The sequence below is a fragment of the Globicephala melas genome, chromosome 15, assembly GCF_963455315.2.
Source record: "Globicephala melas chromosome 15, mGloMel1.2, whole genome shotgun sequence".
NCBI lineage: Eukaryota > Metazoa > Chordata > Mammalia > Artiodactyla > Delphinidae > Globicephala > Globicephala melas.
Window position 1 is genome coordinate 36,208,616 of NC_083328.1, and position 26,594 is coordinate 36,235,209.

A 26,594-nucleotide genomic window follows, 5' to 3' on the forward strand; every position below is an offset into this window, starting at 1 on the left:
ATGATTGTCTAAAAAATGTTTTGGTTTCATTCCCAAAGTCACAGCTCCAAAACCTCTCAACCAGAAAAACACTGGAAGTGTTTATGAGTGTTGGGCTGCTCCTTGGCTAGACACATTTTAGAAAGAGGTGTTTTTTGTTTTTCTTTATTGGCCACACCATGCAGCATGCAGGATCTTAGTTCCCTAATCAGGGATCAAACCTCCGCCCCCTGCACTGGGAGTGCTGAGTCTTTAACCACTGGACCACCAGGGAAGTCCCAGAAAGAGGTGTTTTATCACCTTTATATTACAGGAGCTTTGAATTCTGCCTGACCAGAAATGTGGATTTCATTTGCTGCTGCTATTTTAGGTGGCCATGGAAAAGCTATTTTCCACCTCAAAAACTGGTTTGTTTCACAAGGAACAATTGAAAACACTTAAGATGTTACAAAAACAAGTCTCAGTTGCCCCCCCCCCCGTACTTGACCCTTGGCCCTTACTGTGTCCAGTGTTCAAACTGAATGGTCAGAACAGTGTTCAGGCAGGATCAAGTAAATACAAACACGAGATGTCTCCTTCCCCTTCCTTGTGGGGAGCACTGCAGTCCCACAGTGGTGTGAGAGCACCTCACCCCTTGGGGAAGGTGAAGGGTCAGTTCTTAGTCACCAGGCTATGCTGCCCCACGCCTGTGGCTAAACCACCAGCTGAGATTCCTGGTCCCCCCCACAGGCAGGAGGCGGAGTTCACACTGGCCCCCATCAGCATCCCCTCTAGCATCCTTTCCAGTGCCCACAGCTCTGCTGACGGCTCTGCGGGGCCGCAAGCTGCCGGGGTCCCCACAGTCCCTGACTACCACTCGGTTCACAACCCTCTCCGGGACTCGCACACTCCGTGACTTACGTGTGGTCCCGGGCCTGGGCGGCTCGATCTTTGCGTGGTGGCGCAGCTGCGAGTCGTGGGGAGGTCGTGGGGAGTGCGGCGTCTGGCCTGTCCGGTTTTCCCTATCGGCGACCCTTCACCCCGCAGCCCCAGCGTCCTGCTCAGCTAAGCCCGAGGCTCCGCCCGCTCGGGCCTCCGACCGCGGCCTTGGCCGGGTGCAGTAGCCCCCGCCTCCCGGAGGAGAGGCCTAGGCCCTGGGGGCGGGGCGGGCGGCAAGGCCACACCCCGGCGCCGCGACCCCGACCCAGTGCGGTCAAGATGGCGCTGGCGGCTGGAGCGCGCGTCTTGTCGCGTGCCCTGCTCTGCCCTTGTGCGTGACTGGGGGCGGTGGCCGGGTTGGGCAAGGGCCTGGGGAGGGGGGCAGGGGCGCGGCAGGCTAACGGGCCTCGCGCTGCCCTCCGCAGGGGCCTTGCTCCGGGGCGCGACCATCAGGCGGACGGAGCCGACGGCCGGCAGCGGGGACAGCGCGCGGCGTTTCGGGACCCAGCGGGTGCTGGTGGAGCCGGACGCAGCCGCAGGTAAGCGCCCGGAGCGCGGTCGCCCGAGCGCCCGGCCGCCCGGCTGTGGGGAAAGAGGGGGGCGCTGGCAGCAGAGCGGGCTTCACTGGGCAGTGCGTTTGATCTCCCCCAGCTCCAGGCCCAGACCTGGAATCCAGACTCGGGAGAACGCTCGAATTTCTAAAGGCCACGGGATAAAGCCCAATTTTAAAGGCAGTTTCTGTTGAGTTCAAAGCTTAAGGGTCATCAGTCTAGGTGTTTTCGCCCCCCAGTTCATTATGAAGATAAAAATATTTCAGTTTTTAAAGTTTGGGGCATGTGCTCCTTAGCTGTTAAATTGGGAACTAAAATAATTGGAAGTATTTCAGAATAAAATATTTTAATTTTTCTTAATACTCCCAAGTGGCACAGAACCCAGCAGATATTTTTTTAATTAAAGCCAGGAGCCACAAGTGAAGTCACTCCTACCCACTCCCATCAGAACACCTCCTAAAAGTCTCCAAGGGGGATTTTAAAAAGATAGAAAAAGCACTTTTGAAAGAGAAACCAGTGCTTTCTCTACCAGAGGGCACTTCAGAGCTGGGTCCTGAGCAGGCTTGACATCGGAGACGTGCAGTGTCAGATTTTAGGACAAGCTGTCTCATGACCTCCCAGCTCCTGGCCTCAGCCTTTCAAGATGCCTCCCATCCCCAGTCCACTCTGGCTTGGCAGGGAGCCAAGCTCCTCCCCAAAAGGGGCTACAGTTTCAGCCCCCCAGAGTCCCCCAGACACGCACAGGTTGTGCATCGCTGCCTGTGCCTGGACTGCTGTCAGGGCACCCACCGTGTTCCTTGGTTCAGTTCTCTAGTTTAGCTCCTCTCTGGGTTGGGGGCTGCCCGAGCCAGGTGATGAGGGGCCCAACTACGAGTCCAACAAAAACCTGAGTTTCTGAAAGGATTGTTTCTGTGACAGATTTGAATATATATCAGAACTTGAATAAAACACATTTTTAAAGTATTGAAGTAGGTGGTGGTGGTTGCACAAGATTGTGAATATACTTAATACCACTTAGTTGTACACTTAAAAATGGTTTGAATGGTAGACTTTCTTTTATGTAAACAAGTAAGAAAAAAATTATCAGTGAGACAATTTTTTACCAAAGTGCTTTCCCACCCCACCATGGAAGAACTCGCTAGCTTCACCGGCTTATCGTGGTAGAAGGTTGAGTTTGAGGTCAGAAAGCCAGGCTTGGTTCTGTCCTCACTGCCAGACCTGGGTAACCTTCAGGCATCTTGAGGCTTGGAGGAATTAATGGAATAAAAGTACTTTTTTAAATGTTTTCATTTGAGACTTCCCTGGTGACTCAGTGGTTAAGCATTTGCCTGCCAATGCTGGGGACACGGGTTCAATCCCTGGTCTGGGAAGATCCCACATGCTGTGGAGCAACTAAACCTGTGTGCCACAACTACTCTGAGCCTGTGCTCTAGAGCCCACGTGCCACAACTACTGAAGCCCATGTGTCTAGAGCCCATGCTCCGCAACAAGAGAAGCCACCGCAATGAGAAGCCGACACACCGCAACAAAGAGTAGCCCCTGCTCGCCACAACTAGAGAAGAGCTTGCGCACAGCAACAAAGACCCAATGCTGCCAAAAATAAAATAAATAAATAAATTTTAAAAAAAGAAAAAAGAAACTTACCTCCGAACCAAGTTTGGGGAGCTCACTTCTGAAAGTTTTGATTGCTTCTTATTTTTACATGTACATACCTGTAGCCAGTTAATAATTACCTCTTCCTCATAAATCATAGGTCTCAAAAGAGTCTCCTTGCCTTCAGGACTTAATTCTCATTCCTAGAGAATGGTTTGTGTTGACTATCCAGAGATTTCCAAGGCCTTGACCAGGGAGATGTACCCTAAGTGAACGGTGGCATTTCTAAAGCCCTTGGGGTCTGCCCTTGGGCCAGGCAGTGAGAACAGATGGCCCCAGCCGGCCCAGGCCAGCAGCTGCACTGTCCACAAGGGCAGGCCCTACCACTCCTGCTTTCCCTGCTGCTGGCAGTATAAATGAATAGATGGAGTGTTTAAGAACATCTGACCCCTGATATTCTTACTCTCAATCCTTAAACAAGCATGAACCAGAGGCCCCCACTGGCGTTCCTCCTTGCACATCTGGTTTAGTGTTTGCTCACTTACTCAAGAAACTAAGGCCATTTCTTACTCCCCTGAGGATATAGGACTTACATCTGGGAGAAAAAGATCAACAAAAATTTGTACATGAATGTTCACAGCAGTATTACAATGGCCAAAAGGTGGAACTAACCCAAGTGTCCATCAGCAGGTGACTGGATAAGCAAAACATGCTGTACACAGTTAATGGAACGTTATTTGATCTTAAGAAGGAATGAAGCACTGACACATGCTACTACATAAATGAACCTTGAAAACAGTGAAGACAGACACAAAAGGTCACATATGATTCCACTTATATGAAATGTCCACAACTGGCAAATCCATAGGAACAGGAAAGAGATTACTGATTGCCAGGGGCTGGAACAGGAAGAATGGTAACTGCTGATGGGTACAGGGTTCCCTTTCTTATAAGGTATATGAATCTCACCTCAATTTAAAAAACCCAAAATCTGTGTAGCTTCCCATGGCCTGGTTGAGGGTGCAGGGTAGTTGGGGGTACCTTTCCCATGTTGGGTATGAGTTTTGTCCTTTTCATTTTCAAACTAGGGGTCGCCGTGATGAAGTTCAAGAACCCCCCAGTGAACAGCCTCAGCCTAGAGCTGCTGACAGAGTTCATTATCAGCCTGGAGAAGCTGGAGAATGACAAGACCTTCCGAGGCGTCATCCTGACTTCGGTGGGTGCTCCTTAGCTCCCCCAAGGCCCCAAGTTCTCAGGTCGAAGTCCAGACTCAGGAGCCCTCCTACACACTTCACATGGTGGAGAAAACCCAGGCGGCCCAGGTGTGGGTGCCACCACAAAGGGCTTCCAGGGGTTGTAGTCCTGGGTGTGGGGGCTCGAGGGGGCCGTGCCATGGGCAGCTGGTTCTCCCGCAGGAGGCTGATCCTTAGTTCCCAGGTCATGCGGTTGTGGAGCCAGACCTGGGGCAAGCCTCGGCCCTCCACACCCAGGGCCAGGATGTAGGTGAGGGCAGGTGACATTTCTGCAGGATACCCTTGAGGCCATTCGACCTCACGAAGGGTGGACCCTGTGCAAACTTGGCAACAGCTTCCTGGGGACCTACCCAGGCCAGCCCCAGTGACGGTGCTCATCCCAAAAGCTGTGCCCTCCATTCCCATCTGGGCAGGTCCTAGAGTTGAGGTCTCAGAGGGCAGGCTTTTCCCTTCTGAATTCTCGAGGGGAATGGGAACGGCAGCATTTCCCCTACAAGCCAGCAAATGCTGGTAACAACAGGACTTTGTTGGGTCAGGAAGAGCACTGGGGTCACCTTTCAAGTTAGAAGGAGCCACAGACAGCATAAGCGTCCCCCAAAGCTAAGTGCCACGATACTAGAGACCAATGGGAACACCTTGGCCCTGCCGTCATTAAAGGTGCAGGAAGCAGACGGTCACAGCCTGCTTCCTGCACCTTTTAGGCCAAGGTTTGGAAGGTCCACTGTGGGCTCGCACCTGCTTCCTTAAACCCTCAGGTTGTCCTGGGGTGGCCTGGAGTTGCAGCTCTGGAGAGCCTGGCTGCCTCTGACGAGGGGACCCATCACTGTGCTGGAGGCACGGACCAGCAGGGAACCCTCAGGGGCTGGCCTGATGCACGCACCCAGTGCGTCCCGTGAAGCTGGGGTTTGCAGAGCCAAGCCTTGCCCCATCCCATGGGAGTGAGATGACCTTATTGCTCCAAGGGTAGGACTTATACTGGGTGTAGATCATTTGAGGGAACTTTCTAACCTGCCTAGAGATGCTGAAATTGCCTAGGAACTTTTCACCCTGGATAATTCCTGAAAATACTCCATTTAAGGTGTCATTTCATAGCCTGACGTTTTCTTTATTATGCTCTGAAAATGAGAGAATTGCGTGTCACCAGAGATAGGACCTTTAGAACGAAAGAGGGGAAGACCTGTCGCTTGTCCAGGCCCCCAGCCCCTGTGCTCTGGGGACAGGGAGCCAGCATTTGTCCCTCCGGAGCCTGCGTTCTCCTTATGACAGTGTCCTCCCCTCCAGCAATGTGTCTGCGCCTCGTGTTCTGTATCAAGTTCCTCCTGTGTACGTAGCACAAGGCCTGGCCCAAAGTGGGTCCTCAGCAAATGTTTTGGAAGGACTTGTGTTAGTTGGGGCCACCTTAACGAAGGACCACCAACGGGTAGCAATGGGGCAGAACAACAGAAATGTATTCCCTCACGGTCTGGAGGCCACAGGTTCAAAATCAAGGTGTCAACAGGGCCAATCACATCTAGAGGCCATGGGGGAGAATCCTTTGCTCTGCCAGCTTCGGGGGGCCTCTGGGTTCCTGTACTTATCTCCACGTGGCTGTCTGCCCTATCTCTGTGTCCGAATCCTCCTCAGAAGGACACCAGTCAAAGGATTTAGGACCCCCATACTCCGGTACGGCCTCATCTTAACTTGATCTCATCTGCAAAGATGCTATTTCTGAATAAGGTCACATTCTCAGGTACTGGGGTGAGGACTTGACCTTGTCTTCTTCGGTGACACAGTTCAGCCCACTACAGATACGTTGCTGAATCACAGAAATCACGGAAATAGGCCAACCCACATCCATTTTCATCTGTCTGGCAGAGGCCATCCCCAGCTGGGATTAATGTGTTCGCTTCTCTCGCATCCAGAATAGAGTTCTTTGCCTTTGCTTCCCTCCAGCGCCAGGACTGTGGGCAAGTGCTGTCAGCCCCTCCAGCTTCTGTGCTGAGAAAATGAATTGGGGAGGCAGTGAGGAGGGGGGAGCCAGGAGCTCATGGTGGGAAGAGATTAAGGAGGAAGGCTGAAAAGCTGAACGTCAGTCCTGCCACATCTTCAGAGCAGGAGCAGCTCCATCCCCCTGCCGTCCCACCCCCAACAGGCGCTGGCTCACCGGTCCCTGCTCGGCCTGTGAGACAGCAGGACGTGGTGTACCGACCGCCAGTCTTTCCATCCCTGTGGGGCCTTTTTAGTGACAGGAGTGGAACACGTTCCACGTAAACAAAAGGCCAGCCTGCTGGTATCAGTGCACACACAGGCACGTGTGTATATGAGAAACACGGGGCTGCATCTATGCCCTGCACTGCAACTTGCTTTTGTCGCTTAATATAAGGATGTAGAGGACTTCGAGTGTGGCTGCCCCTCCTCACAGACACTGCAGGCAGGGGAGGGGGTTCGGTCGTTGCTGCAGCAGCACATGGTGACCGCGGCCAGTGCTGGTTAGTGATCAGCAACCCCAGGTGCGGTGTTCTCGGGTGAGGGCTGGGGAGCTGCCCCTCCCCTGGCCTGCATTCTTGACAGAGCACCCAGAACCTGGTGCCCATGCCCAGAAGCACCTTCTGCCTTGGTCTGCGCTCCCCACCCCCACTTCAGCGGCTGTGTTGGGGCCTGGGGCGTCCACACAGGACACACGTGCCTTACAGATCCTTCCCCAGGCTTATGTCTCACGTGTGACAGCCCAGGGCAGAGGTCTGTCTTCTTTTTTTAAAAAAAAAGCTAACTGCATGATGACCAGACTGCAGCCATGACATAAGTTGGTCCATCTTTTTTTTTTTTTTTAAACAGAAACCATTTTATTTTATTTATTTACTTTTGGCTATGTTGAGTCTTAGTTGCAGCACGCGGGATCTTTCATTGCGGTTCACGGGCTTAGTTGCCTGCGGCCTGTGGGATCTTAGTTCCCCGAAAGGGATCGAACCCACATCCCCTGCACTGGAAGGCAGATTCTTAACCACTGGACCACCAGGGGAGTCCCGAGGTCTGTCTTCTTGACTGCTCACCACTCCCTCCTTCCCTGGCCGGGTCCTGACAGCTCCTTCTGGCCTGCACCGGAGTCTGCAGTTTGCTTTTGGTGTATATCAGAACATGTGTCCCCTCCGACTGTCAGGAGTCCTCCCCCGCCCCTGAGTTCCTCTGCCCAGGATGAGTACAGAGGTATGCACAGAGTCCGGTGTGTTTATGTCCCTGGGGGAGCACCTGGCCCTGCTGCCTTTTCTTCCAGTTTGAAGCTGGAAAGGGAAGAATATCCCAGGATGCAGAAGGAACAGAGTCCAAGGGAGGTCCAGGCTGCCTCCCTGGAGCCCCCAGCTCTGGGCTCCTGGAGGCAGCATCCTGCTGCCCAAGCATGACCTCAGTTCCCCTGTCTCTTGAGCACCTGTGGGCTCCCTGGGCCCTGGGGCTGTGTTGGCACTGTGGGGCAGACTCTGACGGGGCCCTTGCCCACCCCCCCCCACCTCCCCAGGACTGCCCCAGGGTCTTCTCCGCAGGCCTGGACCTGACAGAGATGTGCGGGAAGAACCCGGCCCACTACGCCGAGTACTGGAAGGCGGTGCAGGAGCTGTGGCTGCGGCTGTACCTATCCAACCTGGTGCTGATCGCCGCCATCAACGTGAGTGTCCCCGCTCCCGAGGGGCCTCCATGGCTCACTGCGGGCCAGCCCTTAGGGTGGGTGTGGATGTGGCCCTGCCCTCAAAAAGCCCTCAGAGAGGCAGGGGGCAGTCGGGAGACCCTCAGAGGTGCACAGGTCAGCTTGCCATTACAGACCAGGTGAAGGGGTGGGGCTGGGGGGGACTTGCTCACTGAGGTGGGGGTGAGTGTGGGGGCAGGAACCAGGGCCCATGGTCAACGTGGTCCAGCAGGAGGGTTATGAGGGTGGGGGCAAGTGGGATCAGATCTACATTTTGCGAATATCACTTTGGCCTAACCTAGGGAAGGCAGGGGTGGGGCTAAGGCCAGAGAGGTGCCAGGAGGGCCTGAGCTGGGTGGAGAGGAGGGATGGCCAGAGTCAGGAAGACTCCATGGGGTGTGGTGGCCGCTGACAGCCTCTGTTTGGGGCAGTGGATGTATGAGATGAGGGCAGGGTGAGGTCGGGCCTCGGAGGACCTCCTGCTGGAGGAGAGGAGAGGCCGCTTGCTGCCCTGACATGTGCGTGAGAAAAGAGGGGGTGTTCTGGGCCTGAGCGCTGGCCACCTTGCCAGTGCCCGCGGCCTCAGGCTGATGGGCAAGCCGGAGCCCCTTGTGCGCACACCCCCAGTGTTGGTACAGCATCCTGGGGGCTGGAAGCACCCAAGAGCTCACGGCCACCTGAGGCCCTTCCTTGGGACCCTGGGTCTCTGGAAGATGACCGGAACCAGCCACAGCAGCACCCAGAGCCCGTTGGTCCTGCTTCCCCTGTAGGGAGCCTGCCCGGCTGGAGGCTGCCTTATCTCCCTCACCTGCGACTACCGGATCCTGGCTGACAACCCCAAGTACCTCATTGGGCTGAACGAGACCCTGCTGGGCATCGTCGCCCCCTTCTGGTAAGACCAGGGGCTGCACCCACACTCCACCAGACCCGGGGCTGAGCCCACCACCGCCCCCCCCCCCCGACCCCCATTCCCCGGGAGCCCTGAGCCCACCGTGAGTGGGTGTCTGCTTCCAGGTTCAAAGACACCCTTGTGAACACCATTGGGCATCGTGCCTCAGAGCAGGCCCTGCAGCTGGGGTTGCTCTTTCTGCCAGCAGAGGCCCTCCAGGTGGGCCTGGTGGACCAGGTGGTGCCTGAGGACCAGGTGCTGAGCACAGCGCTCTCGGTGATGGCCCGGTGGATGGCCATTCCAGGTGAGGGGCGTGGCGGGGGGGGCAACAGCTGTGGGTACTGGTGGGCAAGTAGAGAGCCCCGTCCCCTCCCCAGCCTGGAGCTTCTGGTGAGACAGGAGGTTCTCAAGCAATTCACAAATGAGCCATTCACAATAGCAGACTGACCTAGTGTCCTGAGGCTGATGTAACAAATTACCACAAGAGGGGGAGTTGCGGGGCAGGGGGGTGCTTAAAACAAGGGAAATGCATTCTCTCTCAGTCTGGAAGCCAGAAGTCTAAAATCGGTGTGGGCAGGCCCTCGCTCCTGCCAGAGGCTCTGGGGGAGGCTCCTTCCTGCCTCTTTCAGTTTTGGGGGCTCCAGGTGTCCTTGGCTGTGGCTGCGTCACTCCCATCCCTGCTGTGTCTTCACATGACCTTCTCCCACAGTGTGTCTCTATATCTCAGAGCTCCCTCTCCTTTTACGGACACCTGTCCCTGGATTTAGGGCCCACCCTGAATCCAAGATGATCTCAGTTACACCTGCAAAGACCTTTTTCCAAGTAAGGTCTCTTGCAGATACGTTTTTGGGGTCCACTGTTCAACCCACTACACAGACAACTGGAAACAGCTTGTGTGTCTGTGTATAGAAATAGGGCTGCTTGGGACTTCTCTGGTGGTCCAGTGGTTAAGACTGCCTGCTTCCACTGCAGGGGGTGCAGGTTCGATCCCTGGTCAGGGAACTAAGATCCCACATGCAATGTGGCCAAAAAAGAAATAGGGCTGCTTATATCAACTATGGTAGAAACCAGGGATCAGCAGGCTGTCTGTAAAGAGCCAGGGAGATTTTCGGCTTTGTTGGTCACATGGTCTCTGCCATAACGCCAGAGCAGGAGGGCGGACTTAGAGCACGTGAACTAACAAGCGTGTCTGTGTTCCAATAAAACCAGGCCGCCGAATTCTGAATTTCATGTAATTTTCACGTATCACAAAATATTACCCTTTTAAAATTTTTTCCATCTATATAAAAATGTAAATACCATTCTTGGCTCTTGAGCTCTGGGGGGCCAGGTTTGCCGATGCCTGACACAGACAAATGCCTGAATACCGTGCAGCCATTAATTATGTTGTAAAAGAGTATGTAGTGACATGGAAAATATTGCCGACAATATAGTTGAGGGAAAATAACAGGTTAAAAAGGCAACCTTCACAATATCATCCTGTATGATTTTAAAGGAAATCGATGGACAGTAGGGAACAGGTGGCTTTCATTTTCTTCTCTTTGCTCATTTGAATTTTCTAAGTTTTCTACCGGAGTTTCAGTTGGAACTCCCTTGGAAAGCTTGGGAATACCACTGTCCCAGAGAAGAGCATGGGTTTTCACAGGTGGGACCCATCTTCTTTAGATCACGCTCGACAGCTGACCAAGAACATGATGCGAAAGACCACGGTAGATCGCCTGGTGAAGCAGCGCGACGCGGACATCCAGAACTTTGTCAGTTTCATCTCCAGAGACTCCATCCAGAAGTCCCTGCAGATGTACTTAGAAAACCTCAAACAAAAGAAAGGCTAAGGGCTGGGCTGCCATGCAGGGTTTTTAGCCGTTTGCACCCTTCTGGGGGCCCTATGGTTCCAAGGGATTTAAAGAAGGTGTTTTCCAATTTAAACGTACTTTTAGCTCTTTGTTTTGCTCATCTCCCTAAAAGGCCTGTTCCTTGTAGCCATAGTCCTAAGGCCTGTTACCACTCACGAGTACCCTTTGTGCCTGGCGGGTGGGCAGATGGGCACAGCTGGCAAGCAGTGTCTTGATTTGGGAATCATAAAGTGGTAGATGGCACCCTTCTGGACCTCAGCGATGTCACTGTTGAGTGTCTCCTCTCCCAGAGCAGAATAAAGCCCTTGAGTTTCCCATACCTGGCTGGTGGGATGCCTGACTGCTGGAAGCATAAGGCCAGGTAGTTGTGGGCCCTGGCAAGCCACACAAGAAAAGGAAAAGGGAAAAGCCCTTGGGCTGCCATGGTTTTTTGTTTGGATGGAAAGCCTGTATAAATTTCAGAGAAATTGGGTGACTTGGAGAGGGAGGAGGGAGGCATTTTACATCACAGGTGTCCTAAATCTGACTTTAGAAAGATCTAACAAGAAAAGCTTGTTCAGATTCTTGAAACAAAGGTTTTTCTCTCCCATACAATTCAGGCCAGTTAAATCCTGCTGAAGGTGAGACGCTTCGAAAACCAGAAACCTCATCAGGCCCCTGTCATTTACACTGTGTACCCCAGTTCTACTTGTTCCCAATCCTCAGGTGATGGGTTTACTCAGGGTGCAGGCCACTGTCCTCCCTGCTGAGTCCTTGCCCAGCCCAGGGCTCCTGAGGAAGAAGCTACCAGGAAGGCACCTTTGAAGGGGCTGTAACCACTGTGAGCTGTTCAGGTTCTGTGGACAGGACCTTAACCCAACCTGCCTGCTCACCACTGAGGAGGCTCTCCACATGTCCCAGCGCCGCCAGCCGGCTGGTTGCAGGGGGCCAGCCTTCTTGACCTCACCCCCGCCAACTGCAGTGCTGGGTAGGAAAGGACCCTCATACACAAGTGCCTGTGAGTGGCCTGCAGGCCTGGGAACCGGGGCCATAGGAGGAACACTGAAGACTGGGAGGTTGGCCTCGCACATCCACCCTACACCCTGTGTGAGCACTTACCCCAGCTGCACTCAGTACAGGTGCTTGAAAGCATTTAGTTTGCACAAAGAGCGAGCAGGGAGCTTCAGCCAGTGAGCACAGGAGCTGCCTTCTGGAGGCAGCCTGGTCTGGAGGTGGTCAGTTCCCAGCAGGATGTGGAATGGGCAGGCCAGGCTGTCCCTGTCCCCTAAATGGGTTGGGACCGGGGACCTGCTTGGCTGCAAGACGAAGGTTTGTGCCCCAGAAGAGCTGAGTCCTAAGAAAGGACATGAAGGCTTCGGAGCCAACACGTGTGTGTGGTCCTGGCTGAGGGTTCGCTGTTTATTGAGCTCAGCTGTATGCCCAGTGCTCTACGAGGTGCTTCTCACAACTTTATGAGGTAGTGGTGGCGGCCCATTTCACGATGGGGAAACAGGCTCGGAGTAGTCCCATCACTTGTCCAGGCCCAGCTGACCCTACCCTGCAGCCCTGTGGGGCTTCCTCCTTGTGGCCAGAGTCTGCAGGCAGCCTGCCCTGGCCAGGGTTCAGGGCTGTCAGTAGGACTTGAGGGTCGTCACCACAGGAAAATGGTCACTGATGGCCAGGGCCTGAAGGGAGAAGGGGCCAACTCTGAGGCCCTGCTGAGCAGCCAGTGCTCCCTCAGGCTCCACCCCCAGAAAACTGCCCCATCTCCCCCCAGGAAGGGGCCCACTGGGTGTCCACAAACCACTGCATCTGGGGGTGGGGGAACAGAACAGCGAGGCCTGGGCTATCCATCCCAGCTGTGCGGGTTCGGTGGGAGCATGGCCTCGGGACCCCACTCTGGGGAGGTAAAGAGCTTCCTGTACTGCCATCCCAGATTTGTTCCATTCAGCCAGAACTGAACCTCTAAGGGCCTTTTCTAGAAACAGTGCAGGGAGGGGAGTGCCAGGTGTACTGAGGTTGGGCCTTGCTCCTACTGGGCCCAGCACTCGCCTGAGCCTGGTACAGGCCAAATTCCTCCTGGAAGTCGTATACGGCGGCCGACTAGGGCTTCAGACTGCTGCGCAGGCGGGCACCACAGACCACGATGCGGTCGTAAGCACAGTCTGACTTGCCCACCGTGGTGTCGGCGCTGTCCGGGATGAGCCACTTGAAGACCTCGCTGCTGCGCAGGCGGATGGCCGGCCAGTCCTGAGCCTGCACGTAGCTGCAGTCGGCGTTGAAGTCGCCCAGAAACAGCATGTCCTGTGGGGCACCGCGGAACTGGGTCTGAGGCTGCGGGAGGGGCCGCGCGCGCAGAGCCTCACGCCTGTGGTCGACCCCCAGGGCGCACCTCCGGGACCCTGGGCCGTGGGGCAGGGCGGAGCCGCACGGACATAGGGGCTTACGTAGGTGCCCCACTTGTCTATCACGTCCAGGTACACATCGTAGAGCGCGTCGATCTCGGCTACAGCTTGGTGCGGTGCCGCGTGCAGCGGAATCAACACTAACTCCTCGGCAGCTGCAGGAGGTAGATGTCAGGGGCTGGGGCGGGGCCTGCGGGACGGGCGGGGCCTGCGGGACGGGCGGGGCCTCACCTGACCCGGGTGCCGAGAACTTGACCACGAAAGGTTCACGACTGAAGGCGTCCTCCGGGTCCAGGTACTGGTACGTGTCCACGACCGACACCGTGTCCTTCCTGGGTGTAGAGGGTGGGTGGGCGCCCCAAGTGGGCCCCCTCCTGCCCTGCGCACCCCTCCCCCGCATCCCCGCCCCTCACCTGTAGACGAACAGGTACGTTTCCTTATACTGGTCCCGACCCAGGGGCTTACTGCTCACGAAGCTGTACTCGTGCCTGGACACGCTGCGGAGACACCGGCCAAGCCCGGGGTCAAGGCATCGCTCGGAGACCTGGGCCCACGTTGGGCCCTGCCCGCCATACCTGTTGATCAGCTCCATGAGCGCGGATACGGCGCTCAGGTCGGAGTCCCGCACCTCCTGCACCAGCGTGATGTCATAGCCAGCCAGGATCTGGGGGAGGGGCCGGCAGGTGCGGGGTCACGTGTGCGCGGCAAATTAGCCCGCGGAGCCCAGCTACAACCCCGCCCAGGGTCCCCAGCCTCACTTGCGCGATGATGCCGCTGCAGGCCGGGTCTGACACTTTGCTGTCGCCGAAGCTCCGGATGTTGAAAGCTCCGATGCGCAGCGCCGCATCTCCTGCAGCCCCTAGCGCCCAGAGCGCAGCCAATAAGGCCAGGGGCCTGCCCATGGCGCAAAGCTGGCGGGCTTAGAGGGACAGACACAGCCCGCGTGAGCGCGGACGTGGAATCGGACACACCAGGCCACCCTTCTCAGTCCCGGCTGCTGGGACGCGGGGGCTGGGCAGGTTCTGCCACCCTTTGGTGGCTGGCAGGAAGGCATATCCTCCCCCTGCCACTCTCCAGGTCTCCCCAAAGTGGTGGGCTGGGCTTACGGCCGTGGCCGTTCTCCTCCGTGGGGAAACGGAGGCCCAAATATTGAGACTCCATTCACATCCAGCCCCCGGCTCAGTACCCCGCCCCCCCCCCCAGACTCACCTGAGGGATGTGGATTGGCTGTGTCAGAGGCTTAGGATCTGGGTCCCAGTAGAAGTCAGAGGTCCCAGCTGGGGGTGTGTCTGCAGCACAGGACAGACTGCAAGGGCTTGGTCTAGCAGCAGCTCTGGCGCCCCAGCTCCGTGAGTATTTGAAACCCTGCTCCAGGGAGGGGCCGGGACTGCACTGGGTCCTGCCCCCTCCACGAATTGGACACTGTAACTCCTAGCTCCCATTCCCACAGAGACCACCCCCACCCCCGCAGGGCAAGTCGGCAGGGGATCCACCTTGAGACTGCTGTGGTGCCCCCAAGCCTGTTAGAACAGGGACTCAGAAGGCCCTGCCAGCCCAAGAGCTACATCAGGACTGGGAAAGAGGACCAGACATGCCCACGGTCCAGGTCTTGCTCCTGTCCCTGCCCCCGAGAAACTCGGTCACCCAGAATCTCCCTCAAGCTGCATCTCTTCAGGGAAACTAAGTCAACACAATCAGGAAAGACCGGCCCCATTTGTGGCCCAGCATCTCCTGCTGCTTCTCCACGTGCTGTCACCTCAAGGTAAAAAGCCGAGACTCCTGGGTCTCCCAGTCTCATTCCCCGGCCCCAGGGAGGCCCCAGGGTTGGAGGCTAGGAAGCAGCATCCCCTCCCACCCACCTCTATGGGCCTCAGGAAGCTGGGGTCACAGCTCCAGCTGGGCAAGGCAGCAGCAGGAGGCTGCCTGTCCACATACCAATGACACCCACACACTGCCAAGGTGCCGCCAGCCCTGCTGGGATCCCTGGGCAGGCAGGGGCTGCCACAGAGGAACCTGCCAGGGCAGTGGCACCAGCCCCTGAGGCTGCCACTGCCGCAACATCACAAGCGGCGGGTTTTCATGTTTTATTGTAAAGCAACCAAAAACTCTGTGTATTTACACTTCCACATCTCCTCTGAACGCCTGAGTTCTATGCCCATCTTCTCTGTACTCGGCCAGGCAGGCAAGGGCAGGGCACTCGGGGTCCTCACCCCCTGCCCCAGCCCAGCCTCCCGGGACCCTGCAGGCGCCCGTGTTAGACGATGACTGTCTGCACCTCAAGCTGGCCCTCCGGCGAGGCGATGACCAGCTCTCCCGCATGCTCCAGGATCTCAATGTCCTCTGATGAAACCATGGTCACAGTGGCTTGCTCGGCGCCATTTGTACCCGAGCGGGCTGTGAGCACAGTGCCCTCGCTGATGGCCGAGGCCAGCGTCATGGCCACCTGCTCCGTCAGGCTCTCGGGGGTGGCGATAGTGATGGTGTCAGCAGCAGCTGCCTCTGTGCCCAGCCCTGCCTCCTGGTCCATGGTCACATTCTGCACGATGATCTGGTGCCCGGCGCTGGCCTGGTGCACGATCTGCTGCACTACCTTCATGATGTGACTGTCCACCTGTGGGTGCCTCAAGGCTCAGCCCATGAGTCTGGTGAGGGTGCCAGGCCACCCCACCCCGCCCATCCCCCAGCCCCTCACCTCTGTCTGGGTGCCCTCGATGATCTCCGTGGCTTCGCTGGTCTCTGCATCATCCGCAGTGGCCTGGACGGAGGATCAGAAGTCAGCCTTGCCCGCCCCAGGCCCCATCCGAACTCTGGTGGCCCCATACCCACCTCGATGATGTACTCCTGGGTGTCGGCTACCACGGATGAGAACTCGACCAACACGGTGTGCGGGTCGTCGGCGAGGACGGCGGCGGCTGCTGCAGGGCTCTCCTCGGACACCAGCAACTCCTCTACCTCCAGCAGGCAGCCCCCTGTGGCAGGGAGCTCGGTCAGTGCTGGACGGCCGCGGCCCCCCACCCCGTCCCTGCCACCTCCCGGCCCTACCTTTGGTGCGCAGGTGCCGGTTGAGTGTGCCATGCTCGGCAAAGCCGCGGCCACACTTGTAGCACTTGAAGGGCTTCTCGCCCGTGTGGTGCCGCACGTGCCGCACCAGCGAGCCCTTCTCCCGGAAGCCTCGGCTGCAGAACGGGCACACGTGCGGCTTCTCCTCCAGGTGTGTCCGGAAGTGCACCTGCTGGGCATTCTGTGGAGACCCACCATCAGGGCCAGCCTGGCCTTGGCTCTCCCAGCCCCCTCTGAGGGCCCCGGTTAGGACTGAGCAGGCTGTCAGGTGAGGGGTGAGGAGGGAGGTCTGGGGGCACGGAACAAGGGACAAATCTGGCTTAGGGAGCAGGGAGCCCACAGATGGGGGATCAGGGGCCCACCTTGGTCTTGTAGCACTTGCCACACTCGGGACAGGGGTAGGGCCTCTCATCTGAATGGACACGCCGGTGGCCGCGGACGTGGGCGATGGTCTTGTAGAGCTTCCCGCAGTCCCCACAGCGGAAACGGCGCTCGTGCACGTGCACCTCCTGGTGCTTCTTGAGCAGGTAGGCCTTGGGGAAGGCCTTGCCACACTGCGGGCATGTGAATGGCCTCGGCCCTGGGGCCACACTCCGTGTCAGGCCGGGACCACCACCTGAGGGCGCCACCCTAGCCACCTGCCCACAGGCAACCCTGACCATCCACGGCACACCCGAGAACCCCTCCTGGCTACCCACGGCCGTCCACTGCCCAGTACCCCCACCATCCTGCCACCCACCTGCGTGGCCTCTTTTGTGGGCCTCCAGGGTGGCCGCCGTTGGGAAGGTCTCACTGCACTGAGGGCACGGGTGGGTCCTGGGCACAGCTGAGGCCTCACTGGCCACCTGCTGGGGGACCACAGCACACCTCTAGTACCCATTGCGGGCTGGGCCCAAGCAGCACCGTGGAGGCCAGACCGAGGCACCCTGACCCTGGGAGGCTCCATAATGGGCCCAAGGAAGGCGATAAACAGATCAGGGGACAAAGTCACTGCAGACAGTGATGCAACTTTCCACCTCAGGGAGCACAGCAAGGAGGCTGGTGGCGGCCAGGATAGCATGGTGACTTCGTACCCAAGGTCCAGCCCCCCAGAAGGGGCACGCCGGCAGCGCAGGCACCTACTGTCTCCACCTGTTCCACCTCCAGCAGCGGCAGTTCTGGGGGACCATCTCCCAGGGGCTGGGGACTGGACACAGTGGGAGGGGCTGGCTCCAGGGCTCCCTCCTCCCCAGGGACCCGCTCAAGGACAATGCCGGAGTTCTGCATGGCCTGGTGCAGCAGGTTCTCACGGCTGCCCTCGCTGGAACAGGGAAGCTCCTCAGGGCCGGGGGGCTGCAGGGGAGGCAAAGGGAGGCTGGCCAGGCAGCCCGGCATGCAGCACCCACCCGCCACCACCGCACAGGGCAGCCCCAGGGGCCCCCGTGCATACCTGGCATCTTCACTCAGGAATGCCCCTGGGAGCCCCACAGCCCACTCCACCTGCCTTCCCCTGCCCCACCTCATCCCCAGCTCACTCTCCGTTGCCCCTCCCTGCCATGACCTGGGTCTCCCATTTCCCCACCCAGCAACCAGACTGAGCAGCAGGAAGGCAGGCCCATGTCAGTCCTGTTCCCAATGGAGCCAGTGTCCAGAACAGAGCCTGGTGCTGAGCAGACAAAGGCCTCCCCTGACCTATCCCCACCTCTGGGGTGAGGGCTTTCATGCCCAGGGGAAGCTCTTGCATCTGGACGTGGACTTCGTGGATGACAGTGCCCTTGGCATCTGTCACCAGGTGAATCACAGGCGAAGTTTCCATGGGCCCACCTGTCATTGCCGATGATGTAACAGTCCCCACGGTGGAGGCACCAGGCCCTTTAAGGCAGAACCAAGAGAATCCATGAGGAAACACCCAACCAGGGTGGCACTCAGAGAGCAGGCAGGGCCGGGGCAGGGAGCCCCCGACCACACTGACCTGTGGGAGTGTCCTCTTTGCCAACAACCACATCTTTGCTCATGCTGAAGCGGATTTTTTCTGTGCACGGGGTGAGAGACTTGAGGTGCCGGGTCAGCGCACCCGACTCGCGGAAGCTCTTTCCACACTTGGCACACTTATAGGGACGCTCATCTGCAGAGAGAATGGCGTCAGCCTCGGGTGGGACGCTGACTTGGTTCTGAGGGGAAGGCAGGCCTGGAGTACCACCAGGAGGAAGGGGCCACGAAGCCTAGGAGCCGGGACACCCCCAGGGCCAGCGGCAGCGTGCTGTGCAGCTCCCGGCCCCAGGCCCGAGGCCAGCTCACCTGTGTGCCGCCGGTGGTGCCGGATGAGTGAGCCTTTGGTGCGAAAGGAGGCCCCACACAGTTTGCACTCGTGGTCCTTTCGGCTACTGTGGGTGACCATGTGGGCCTTAAGGATGCTGCCCTGTGGGGGAGGGGCGGCGAGGCTCAGGCACCTCCCTGGGCAGGAGCGGGAAGGCCTGGCTCCCACAGCCAGTGCGCCCGCGGCCCCAGGGCCTCACCGTCTTGAAGGTCTTGTGGCACAGCATGCACACGTAGCGGCCGTCCTTGTTCACCAGCAGCTTGACCTGGGCCTGCTCACCCTCCCCAGAGAGCCCAGGCCCCTGACAGTTGGGGCTGCCCTGGGCCTCTGCCATCCCGCTGTCCCCCGGCTCCGCCTCAGAGGCCACGATGACCTCTTTGATGTGTCCACCACCTGAGGAGAGGCAGATGAGCCTGAGCCTTGGGATGCCATGGGCCCTGCTGCTTCCTCGGATCCCAGCCCGAGGACACTGCTGTGGCACAGTGGAGTTGTCTTGACCAACCCCCAGCCCCAGCACATGGCGCCTGCTCAGCCTGAAAGGGTGGGAGGTACTGTGCTCTGACTCCATGGAGCTGCCTAGAGGAGTTCCAGGCCTCCAGAATGTGTTCAGCAGGGAAACCCACCATGAGCACGGATGCCCCCTCCCCTCAGCCAAGAGGCACGCACGACTAGATGTGCACAGGGGTCCCGCCGTGTCCAAGGGCGGCAGAGTTCCGGCACAGAGGCAGTGGACAGGCCAACTCGCCACCATCGGCCTCCTCGCTGCTCCGGCTCCGGCTAACGTGAGGAGGAAATGCCTCTGGGGATCACCCACCAGCATCGGTTTCAAGACAGGCAGGCAAGAGACCCAGCCTGGGAGAGGGAGCGCTCGACACGCCTAGGACAGTCTGAGGAAGGAAGGCTGTGCTTTTGCAGCTCTCATGGGGGTTGAAGAAATCTGACACTGTGCAAAGCTAAGCTGTAAACACACTTCACAATTTCTGCTCATGAAAACAACACGTGGCAATCGGTTGTGAAGCCGCTTCTTAGAAACCATCTCAATCAGGCTGGCATCGTGTTTTGACAAGCCATTTTCCCAAAACAGAACAGAAGTGCCGTGACTCAAACAATTAAGGGCACCTCTCCCTCCTGCCCTAGCTGACATGCTTGAAGCTTTATTTTTCCTCCCCCTCAGGAGTGAATTTCCAAAAGAACAGGGATTTCTGCCAGGCTAGGACTTGAGTTTGAGTGTGGCACAGCAGACAGAGGGATCAGAGAAGGGGGGAACGTGGCTGCCCTGAGTCCAGAGACAGAATGCATATTTGTTTCCAGGGAAGAGGCAGGAGAGCCTGCAGTGGGTATCCAGCCCCCTGTGCAGTCCCTGGGAACTGCACCCCCCAGCCCAGCAAGGACTGAGAACCCCCAGCCCTGTGATGCCAGCAGCTGGTGGTTTAGGACTCTGGCCTGGGCTCCAGATCGCTGAGCAGCTGATGCCAAAGGGACATTTGGGGTACCCAGGATGCCTGCAAAGGGGAAATTCCCAAAGGGGAAACTCCCAAGGGTGCAAGAGAGGCTGCGGGTGCCCAGAGAGGAGCCCCTGGAGCACAAGGAGCTGCCCAGCCGCGGGCTTGGGCCAGCTGGAGGCTGGATGGTAGGCAGGGCCTGGCTAGCCAGGGGGCCAGAGCCTGGAGATGCTGCCTGAACCCAGGGAACCTGTTTTCCCATATGACACCACCACCCAAGAAGCCAAACTCCACACCAGGGCTGGGCATGGCCCCACCTCCCACGTCAGCCCTCTTATCCCAGAGGAGCAACAGGCAACCGTCCTCGTCCACAGGAATGTCGGGGGAAAGACAGTGTGGAGACAGGGACAGGTCCTGTAGCTTCCCTGGGATGGGACCTTGGCAGAACAGCCTGCTCTGAGGTTCCCCTCCCCCAGGTCGCCTCCCCACCTCTTCCTACTCCAGCTGGTCCCAAGGGCTTCCCAAGGCCAAGTTCTACCTGTTGCCCAAACCTGTTTCCTGTCCAGTCACCTACTCACGTCCCTGCCAAGGCCCCTGCCCATTCCCTTCCCAACCTCCCGTGCCATCAGGCCCAGTCCAGCCTCCCTGCACTGCCACACTCACACCTAGCCCCCGGCTCCCTCGGGCTGCCCTTTGAATGTCCCAGCTGCACGCTCACCTGCCTCCTATTAAGCAGCACGTGACCCAATCCAGACCGCTCAACATCCCAACACTCCCTGCCCTACTGCACTTTAAAAAAGCCATCAAAGAGCCTGACTTGGCGTTGTATGCTCTTAAAGGCCATGTGAGAATCAGGATAGGAATCGCCACCCCCACGCCAGAGGGAGTGAGCACTGGGGAGGTGAAGGCCAAGGTCGGGCAGCAGGTCAGGGCAGAGCTGGAGCAGCAGGTGCACCCCACGCACACCCCAGCCTGACCCTCCAGAGCCAACTGTGGGGTGGGAAGTAGGAACCAGGGTTGGGGTTGGAGGGTGGCAAAAAAGTAGGGAAGATTCCAGAAGAACCAGGGCAGAGACAGTCCGGGGCAGCAGCAGGAGAGAGCAGCCAGCTGATGATTTATGCACAAAGTGAAGACTCCCCGAGGCCCAGGTGTCCCCCAGGGCTGCCCAGGTTCTGGGCTTCCGCTTTCTGGGCAGGGCAGGGCCTGGTGGCCAATGCCTGCTCTTGCTGCAGGCCCTGCCCTGGGGAAGGTGCACACAAGGTCTCAGCCCCTCCTCAGCCAGGCTTTGCTCTCGGGACAGCAGAGGGGCAGAGGCAGCAGAGGTCCCCAGCTTCCAGCCTTGACCGTGGATGACTAACAGGTCAGCAATGCCTCAGCACTGAGAAAGCCACACGTGAACAGCCATGGTGGGGCCAAACCAGCTTACCGACAATGTCAGGAGTGTGGCTGATGTCTGCCGTGAGAGTGGCTGCCTCCACCACGATGTGGGCCACGGTGATGGGCTCCTCTGAGCCTGCTGCTGCTGGCTCCACCTGCCATTGGGTGACAGGAGACAGAGGAGACTCGTCTCCAGGGCTCCAGAGCTCAGGTTTATGTCCATGCAGGATGGCTGGGGTGGGGCCTCTCATCTCCCCCAACGGACCACTGCTCTGAGCCTGACTCCCAGCCTGAACCCTCCACCCCAGGCCCAGGGGTCGGCCCCATCACTCTAATGCCTCCAGCCACCAAGGGCCCCATAGGGAGCCCTGAGCACCCTCAGGGAGGACTCCAGGATGAAGTGACTAGAAGCTCCAGCTTGAGGCTCAGCTGGCTCTGCAGAGATGAAGGTGAGCACCTCCACCTACAGCCCAGCCAGGTGATCGGGGCAAAGGCCCCCCAGGGATGTGGGGCCGGGGGCCTTCTGGAGGAGAGGACACCTCTGGGAGGGGCAGGAAAAGAGCACAGAGTCAGAGTGAGACAATTCTGGGCCCACTCCTCTGGGCCATTCCCGGGGTGACCAGAGGCACCTGACTTCTCTTGGAGTCTCCTTTCCCACTTCCATAGGATGAGGATGACAAGAGCGCCCACAGGGGTGCCATGGGCCTCAGTAGACTGTGCGTATACAGCCCGAGTACACACCGAGTGCAACAAAGTTGGCCATTTTTATGACAGAGTTGTGGGATCCCCAGGAACCATATGTACAGGACAGGAGACAAAAGGACAAAAGCCACCATGATATCCCTAAGCCAGGGCAGGCCCTCAGGCTTCAAAAAAGGAGGGACCCCAGGCCCCAACTGTGCAGGCTTCAACCAGAGGCTGCTGAGAGGGCCCGCATCCCAGGCCATCCGGGAAAGCCCAGAGCACAGCCGGGAGTCACCCACCCACAGCCGGATGCCTGCCCTCTGCCCACCCCGGTGGCACAGGTCCGTCTCGACATGCCTCCACCTCCTCATCCTGCTGTCCGCCGAGGGGCAGGGTGGAGGGCACGCACGTGTGCAATGGCAGTAGGGGGATGCTACCTCCTGACCCAGCAGCGCAGTAGCATTGGTGGCAGGCAGGGCCTCCTGGGGCACCCGCTGGCAGACCTTCTGGAGCTTGTGCTGAACAAAGTCCTCCAAGGCGGTGAACTCCGCCTGGCAGCGGCCACATCGGTGCACGTCATCCTCATCTGCAACGAGCCTGCGGTCAGTGGGGCTTGGGAGGGATTCCAGCCCCAGGCAGATGCACCCAAGGGTGGCATCAGAACCAGAGACGCCTTCCCCAGCCCTCCCAAAGGGGCTGAGAACACTCTTGGGAGCCCAGGGTGCCAGGCCTTCTCCGGGGGTCTACAGCAGTGCCCACCCTAGGAAGAGCAGCATCCAGCAGGGGATAACCCTGACCATGCACTTAGGCTGTAGGGATCCAAAGCCCCTACTTCACAGATAAGGGGAGAGAGGCCCAGGGAGCAGCTGGGAGGCAGAGGGATTCAGCCAAGCTGGTTTGGGGACAGTGGAGGACCAGGGTTTAAGACTGGTTGGGGTTTGCATGTGCCCTTGGGCACCTCAGTGACCAGGTCTGGGTCTGTTTCTTCATCTGTAAAATGGGCTGACTCAGTGTGTGTGTACAGGCTCTAGCTGAGAGGCCAGTCCTCAGCAAACATGGGAGAGGTAGGGCACCCTCAACCCATGACCACTCTTTTCTCACTCTGACTTCTGCTTCACTGGTTCCAAACAGGCGGCACCTCCGTACTCTGGTGAAGACGCGCAGGGTGGGACTTCCCAGAGGGGTTCCACACCCCAGGGCCATGGGCCACCGCACCTGAGCCCCTCACCATCTGGGCTGACCAGCCAGTGCCTGCCCCAGGTCCTGCAGGAGAGACTTCCGGCTCACTGAGTCCCCTACTATGTGCTGGGCATCTTACTGGGGCCAACAGCAAATCCGGCCAGCACCCTGAGGAAACAGAAGTGACTATTCCCTCTCTAGAAAAACAACTTGAGATTCAAGGCCACCCAGCTGGTGCGTGTTGGGGCCAGAACCTGAACTTGAGGATCTACCCCAGACACCCTGCTGTTTACCCCAAGGGATAGGGGGATGCTCCTTCTGCTTTCATAAACGTCTGCCAGTTCCCACCACCTCACTGCAGTCCCACATCAAGGTCAAACCCAGGCCTGGAGGACAGAAGGAGCCCAGTTGATGTCTACTGGATTAATGAGCAAAGGGCCAAACTACAGCCAAGACTCACAGAAGGCCACCTGACAGAGGACGGTCCCCTCCAGATGGTTCACAGTCACAAGCCAAGCACTGAGGTGACTGTACCCTCCTAACCCTCCCACCCCACTCCCCAAGTCTGACTCAGCACCAGCGTGTTGCCATTGAAGGAATCCCCACCACAGAAGGGGACACACCCGGCCCCTGTAACACTGAGTGAGATAAGGCCCTGGGTAAGCCCAGCAGGGCACAGCAACCTCCAAAGAGACCCCTCTGCGGGTAGCACTGCCCCCCATGCCAAGCTACCTACCCAAGCTGGAATAAGGAGCAAGAAATGATGTACTGAGAATTACAAATCCTGTGGGGACAAAGACCACCACTCCGATATCACCACCAAACCCCTCCTGCCTGGCCCAGTCTAAAGCTTCCTGGGACAAGCTCAGAGGGTAGAGACCAGAATTCTGTCTCCAAAAGCTATCAGTGCCCCTGTGTGTCCCCAGAACTGTTCTCAGAGATTCACATACATCCTCTATTTTGATTCTCACCACCATCCTATGAGGCAGCAGAACCCAGAAGTTAAGGGAGTGGGTTGAGGAGTCACACAATCCTGGTATCCAACAAGTCCTTGGTACTTACTAGCTGGGTGACCTGGTCACTTTCACATCTTTGAACCTCAATTTTCCTCATCCACAAAATGGGAATAATAATAGTAATAATAATAATGGCATCTAGGGCTGGCTTGAGAATGAAAAATGCTGATGCATGGAAAGTACTCGATACATTATCCTCAACAGTAGCATCCCTATTCTGTAAGGGGTAATGGAGGCTCAGAGAGGTATGTGGTTACCTGCCCAGGATCAAACAGCTAGAAAGTGGCAGGTCTGGGACAGAGCTGGCTGCAGCTTTCCAGCACTGGGCTCTGCTGCCTCCCCCCGGGTGCTGGAAAGACCCGAGGCCCCGCCCTCCCGGAGCCTCCAGTCACACCCCGGCCAGGGCCCCAGTGGCCCATCAGGTGAAGTGGGAGGGGGCGCGGAGGAGGGCAGGGCCCTGTCGAGACTGGGAGGCAGAGGGGGGCCGGGCCGCTGGCCTGAGGGCGGGGCAGGCAGTGGAGGCGATCGCCGAGGTCTACACTGACAGCCCCGGTGGCTTGGACACAGGTGAGTATCCGCGGGTGGGCACTGGAGCCCACGGGGGTGATGGGCGCCCCTCCAGGGTTAGGCCTGAGGATCTGAGGAAACCAGGGGGCTCGTGGAAGGCTATGAGGGGTGCCGTGGGGACCTGTGAGGTCTGCAAGGAACCGGGCCTGGGAGGGTCTGTCGCGCCATCAGCTCAGGCCCTCGGGGCCTCCACCAGCCAAGCTGAGCCGTCCCCACCCTGGCCGCTCCCGGCCCCGTCCGGCCCTGTTACCTTCCTCGCTAAAGGGCGCCGGGAGGCCAAGGAAGCCACCGGGGGCCAAGGCCGCCGCCGCCGCCGCCGCCGCCGCCGCGACCCCGCCCTCGCCCGCTTCCTGCCCGGCTTCGGCCCGGGCTTCTGCCGTATGCGCAGCTGTTACCCGCACTGCCATCGCGCCCTCCATGTCGCAACGCGCCGCAGGAAGATGGCGGATTTACGACCGTGTCGTCATAACAACGGGCCGCGCCAAGGCTAGCGAGAAGACGGGAGGAGGGCGATGGGGCGGAGCCAGGATGCGTTTGATTGGCAGGAGGCGGGGCGGAGTCCGAAGGGTGTGGCCTGGAACCGCAGAGGCGGGGCCAAGCTCAGGGAGAGAAGAGACGGGGCGGGACTACTGGGAGTGGTGTAGTTACGGTGGAGAGGACTGACAGGAGGAGGATCGGGGCCTGGGAGGGCCCGCTGGGCGTGGCTGGGGCTGGGTTCCGGCAGCTCCTTCAAGGCTCTAGCGAACTGGCGGCGCCAACTGACCGGCCCGGAGCCGGTGCTGCCGCCGCAGGTGCCCAGCCGCGATCCGAGCTCGAGTGGGCGGCTGCCGAGACGCCGCCCCAGCTCGGACCAGTAGAGTGGTGCTCGCTGCCCGCCCCCGACCCCCTCGGGTGGCAGAACCTCCCTTGATGGTTGACCCAGCCACAGGGGAAAACCCGAGTTGGGGATGGCTCACGGGTAGCTTCACTAACCCTTTCATTCTTTATTTATTTTTTATTTTATTTATTTTTTATTTTTATTTTTGGCTGCGTTGGGTCTTCGTTGCTGTGTGCGGGCTTTCTCTGGTTGCGGTGGGCAGGGGCTGCTCTTCATTGCGGTGCGCGGGCTTCTCACTGCAGTGGCTTCTCTTGTTGTGGAGCGCGGGCTCTAGGCGTGCCGGCTTCAGTAGTTGTGGCACACGAGCTCTAGATAGCAGGTAAGTACACATAAAAATTACCGTTAGTGACAGTACATTCACAATGTTGTGCAACTATCACCAACATGTAGTTAGAGAACGTTGTCATCATTCCAAAAGGAAACCTGTACGCATTAGCAGTCACTCCCCATTCTCCCCTCCCCCCCAGCCCCTAGCAAACCACTTTCTTTCTCTGTGGATTTGCTTTTTTTGGACATTTCATATAAACAGAATTACACGCGTGGTCTTTTTCATCTGGTTTTTTTCACTTTAGTATGATGTTTTTGAGGTTTATCCAGGTTGTAGCATGCAGCAGTACTTCATTCCTTTTTGTGGCTGAATAATATTCCATTATATGAATAGACTGATTTTCATTTTTCACGTCTGGGTTGTTTCCACCTAATCTACAATTGTAAATAGTGCTGCTATGAACATGTGCATACAGATTCTTTTTATTCTTTTTAAGGTAGCATTAGTTCTTTGAAGCTAAGTGCGTTCTAGGATTTTCTCATTTAAGATACCAATCATCCCCATTTTGAAGAAGAAACTGAGGCACAGAACTGATGGAACACTTGCCCAAGGGCAGACCAAAGATCTAACCCAGGTCTGTCCAGAGTCATGGGCTAGAAACCCACAGGTCGTGCTCTCCCAGCTTGGTTATTCTCTGTGGCTCAGCCCAGTGCTAGATTCCAAAGACTCAGGTGAATCAGACCCAGTTCCCTC

At 57.9% G+C, this 26,594-nt stretch overlaps 3 protein-coding genes across 7 annotated transcripts; 1 reads left to right on the forward strand and 2 right to left on the reverse strand.

The window, feature by feature from the left end:
• The first annotated feature begins 506 nt into the window (after nt 1-506).
• Nucleotides 507-11,010, forward strand: ECI1 (enoyl-CoA delta isomerase 1). The gene is made up of 7 exons (XM_030848679.3): nt 507-1,228; nt 1,323-1,436; nt 4,130-4,257; nt 7,785-7,931; nt 8,720-8,841; nt 8,964-9,142; nt 10,504-11,010. Exons 1-7 carry the CDS (start codon nt 1,177-1,179, stop codon nt 10,668-10,670), a joined length of 909 nt encoding a protein of 302 aa, XP_030704539.1. The 5' UTR covers nt 507-1,176; the 3' UTR covers nt 10,671-11,010.
• Nucleotides 11,011-12,389: 1,379 nt separating this feature from the next.
• Nucleotides 12,390-13,977, reverse strand: DNASE1L2 (deoxyribonuclease 1 like 2). Its single transcript, XM_030848671.2, is given in 5 exon segments — nt 12,390-12,974; nt 13,118-13,230; nt 13,307-13,407; nt 13,489-13,739; nt 13,834-13,977. Coding segments are annotated over 5 exon segments (948 nt in total). The 3' UTR covers nt 12,390-12,635.
• E4F1 (E4F transcription factor 1) lies at nt 13,665-25,119 on the reverse strand. Of its 5 annotated transcripts, none has more exons than XM_060285045.1 (16): nt 24,947-25,119; nt 22,372-22,520; nt 21,300-21,405; nt 18,631-18,824; nt 18,413-18,533; nt 18,087-18,239; nt 17,817-17,986; nt 17,258-17,467; nt 16,875-16,983; nt 16,498-16,715; nt 16,118-16,316; nt 15,902-16,044; nt 15,768-15,830; nt 15,351-15,686; nt 14,285-14,364; nt 13,665-13,934 (listed from the first exon to the last, which is right to left on the reverse strand). In XM_060285045.1, exons 1-15 carry the CDS (start codon nt 25,113-25,115, stop codon nt 14,308-14,310), a joined length of 2,397 nt encoding a protein of 798 aa, XP_060141028.1. In that variant the 5' UTR covers nt 25,116-25,119; the 3' UTR covers nt 13,665-13,934; nt 14,285-14,307. The 5 variants fall into 5 exon arrangements, 4 of the variants coding, with proteins under 4 accessions (XP_060141028.1, XP_060141029.1, XP_030704503.2 ...); XM_060285046.1 differs by having other exon boundaries at nt 13,856-13,994; nt 16,875-16,980; XM_030848643.2 differs by having other exon boundaries at nt 13,856-13,994.
• Between the last annotated feature and the right edge of the window lie 1,475 nt (nt 25,120-26,594).

Excerpts from the sequence above, each read along its gene's own strand:
- E4F1 (XM_060285045.1), bottom strand. The coding sequence starts at position 25,115 with ATGGAGGGCGCGATGGCAGTGCGGGTAACAGCTGCGCATACGGCAGAA. Across the intron at positions 18,534-18,630 it reads GCCACAAGACCTTCAAGACG|GGCAGCATCCTTAAGGCCCA; the intron begins GTGAGGCCCTGG and ends CCTCCCCCACAG. Across the intron at positions 16,317-16,497 it reads GCAAGTGCTACAAGACCAAG|AATGCCCAGCAGGTGCACTT; the intron begins GTGGGCCCCTGA and ends GGGTCTCCACAG.
- ECI1 (XM_030848679.3), top strand. The coding sequence starts at position 1,177 with ATGGCGCTGGCGGCTGGAGCGCGCGTCTTGTCGCGTGCCCTGCTCTGC. Across the intron at positions 4,258-7,784 it reads GAGGCGTCATCCTGACTTCG|GACTGCCCCAGGGTCTTCTC; the intron begins GTGGGTGCTCCT and ends CCACCTCCCCAG. Across the intron at positions 7,932-8,719 it reads TGCTGATCGCCGCCATCAAC|GGAGCCTGCCCGGCTGGAGG; the intron begins GTGAGTGTCCCC and ends CTTCCCCTGTAG.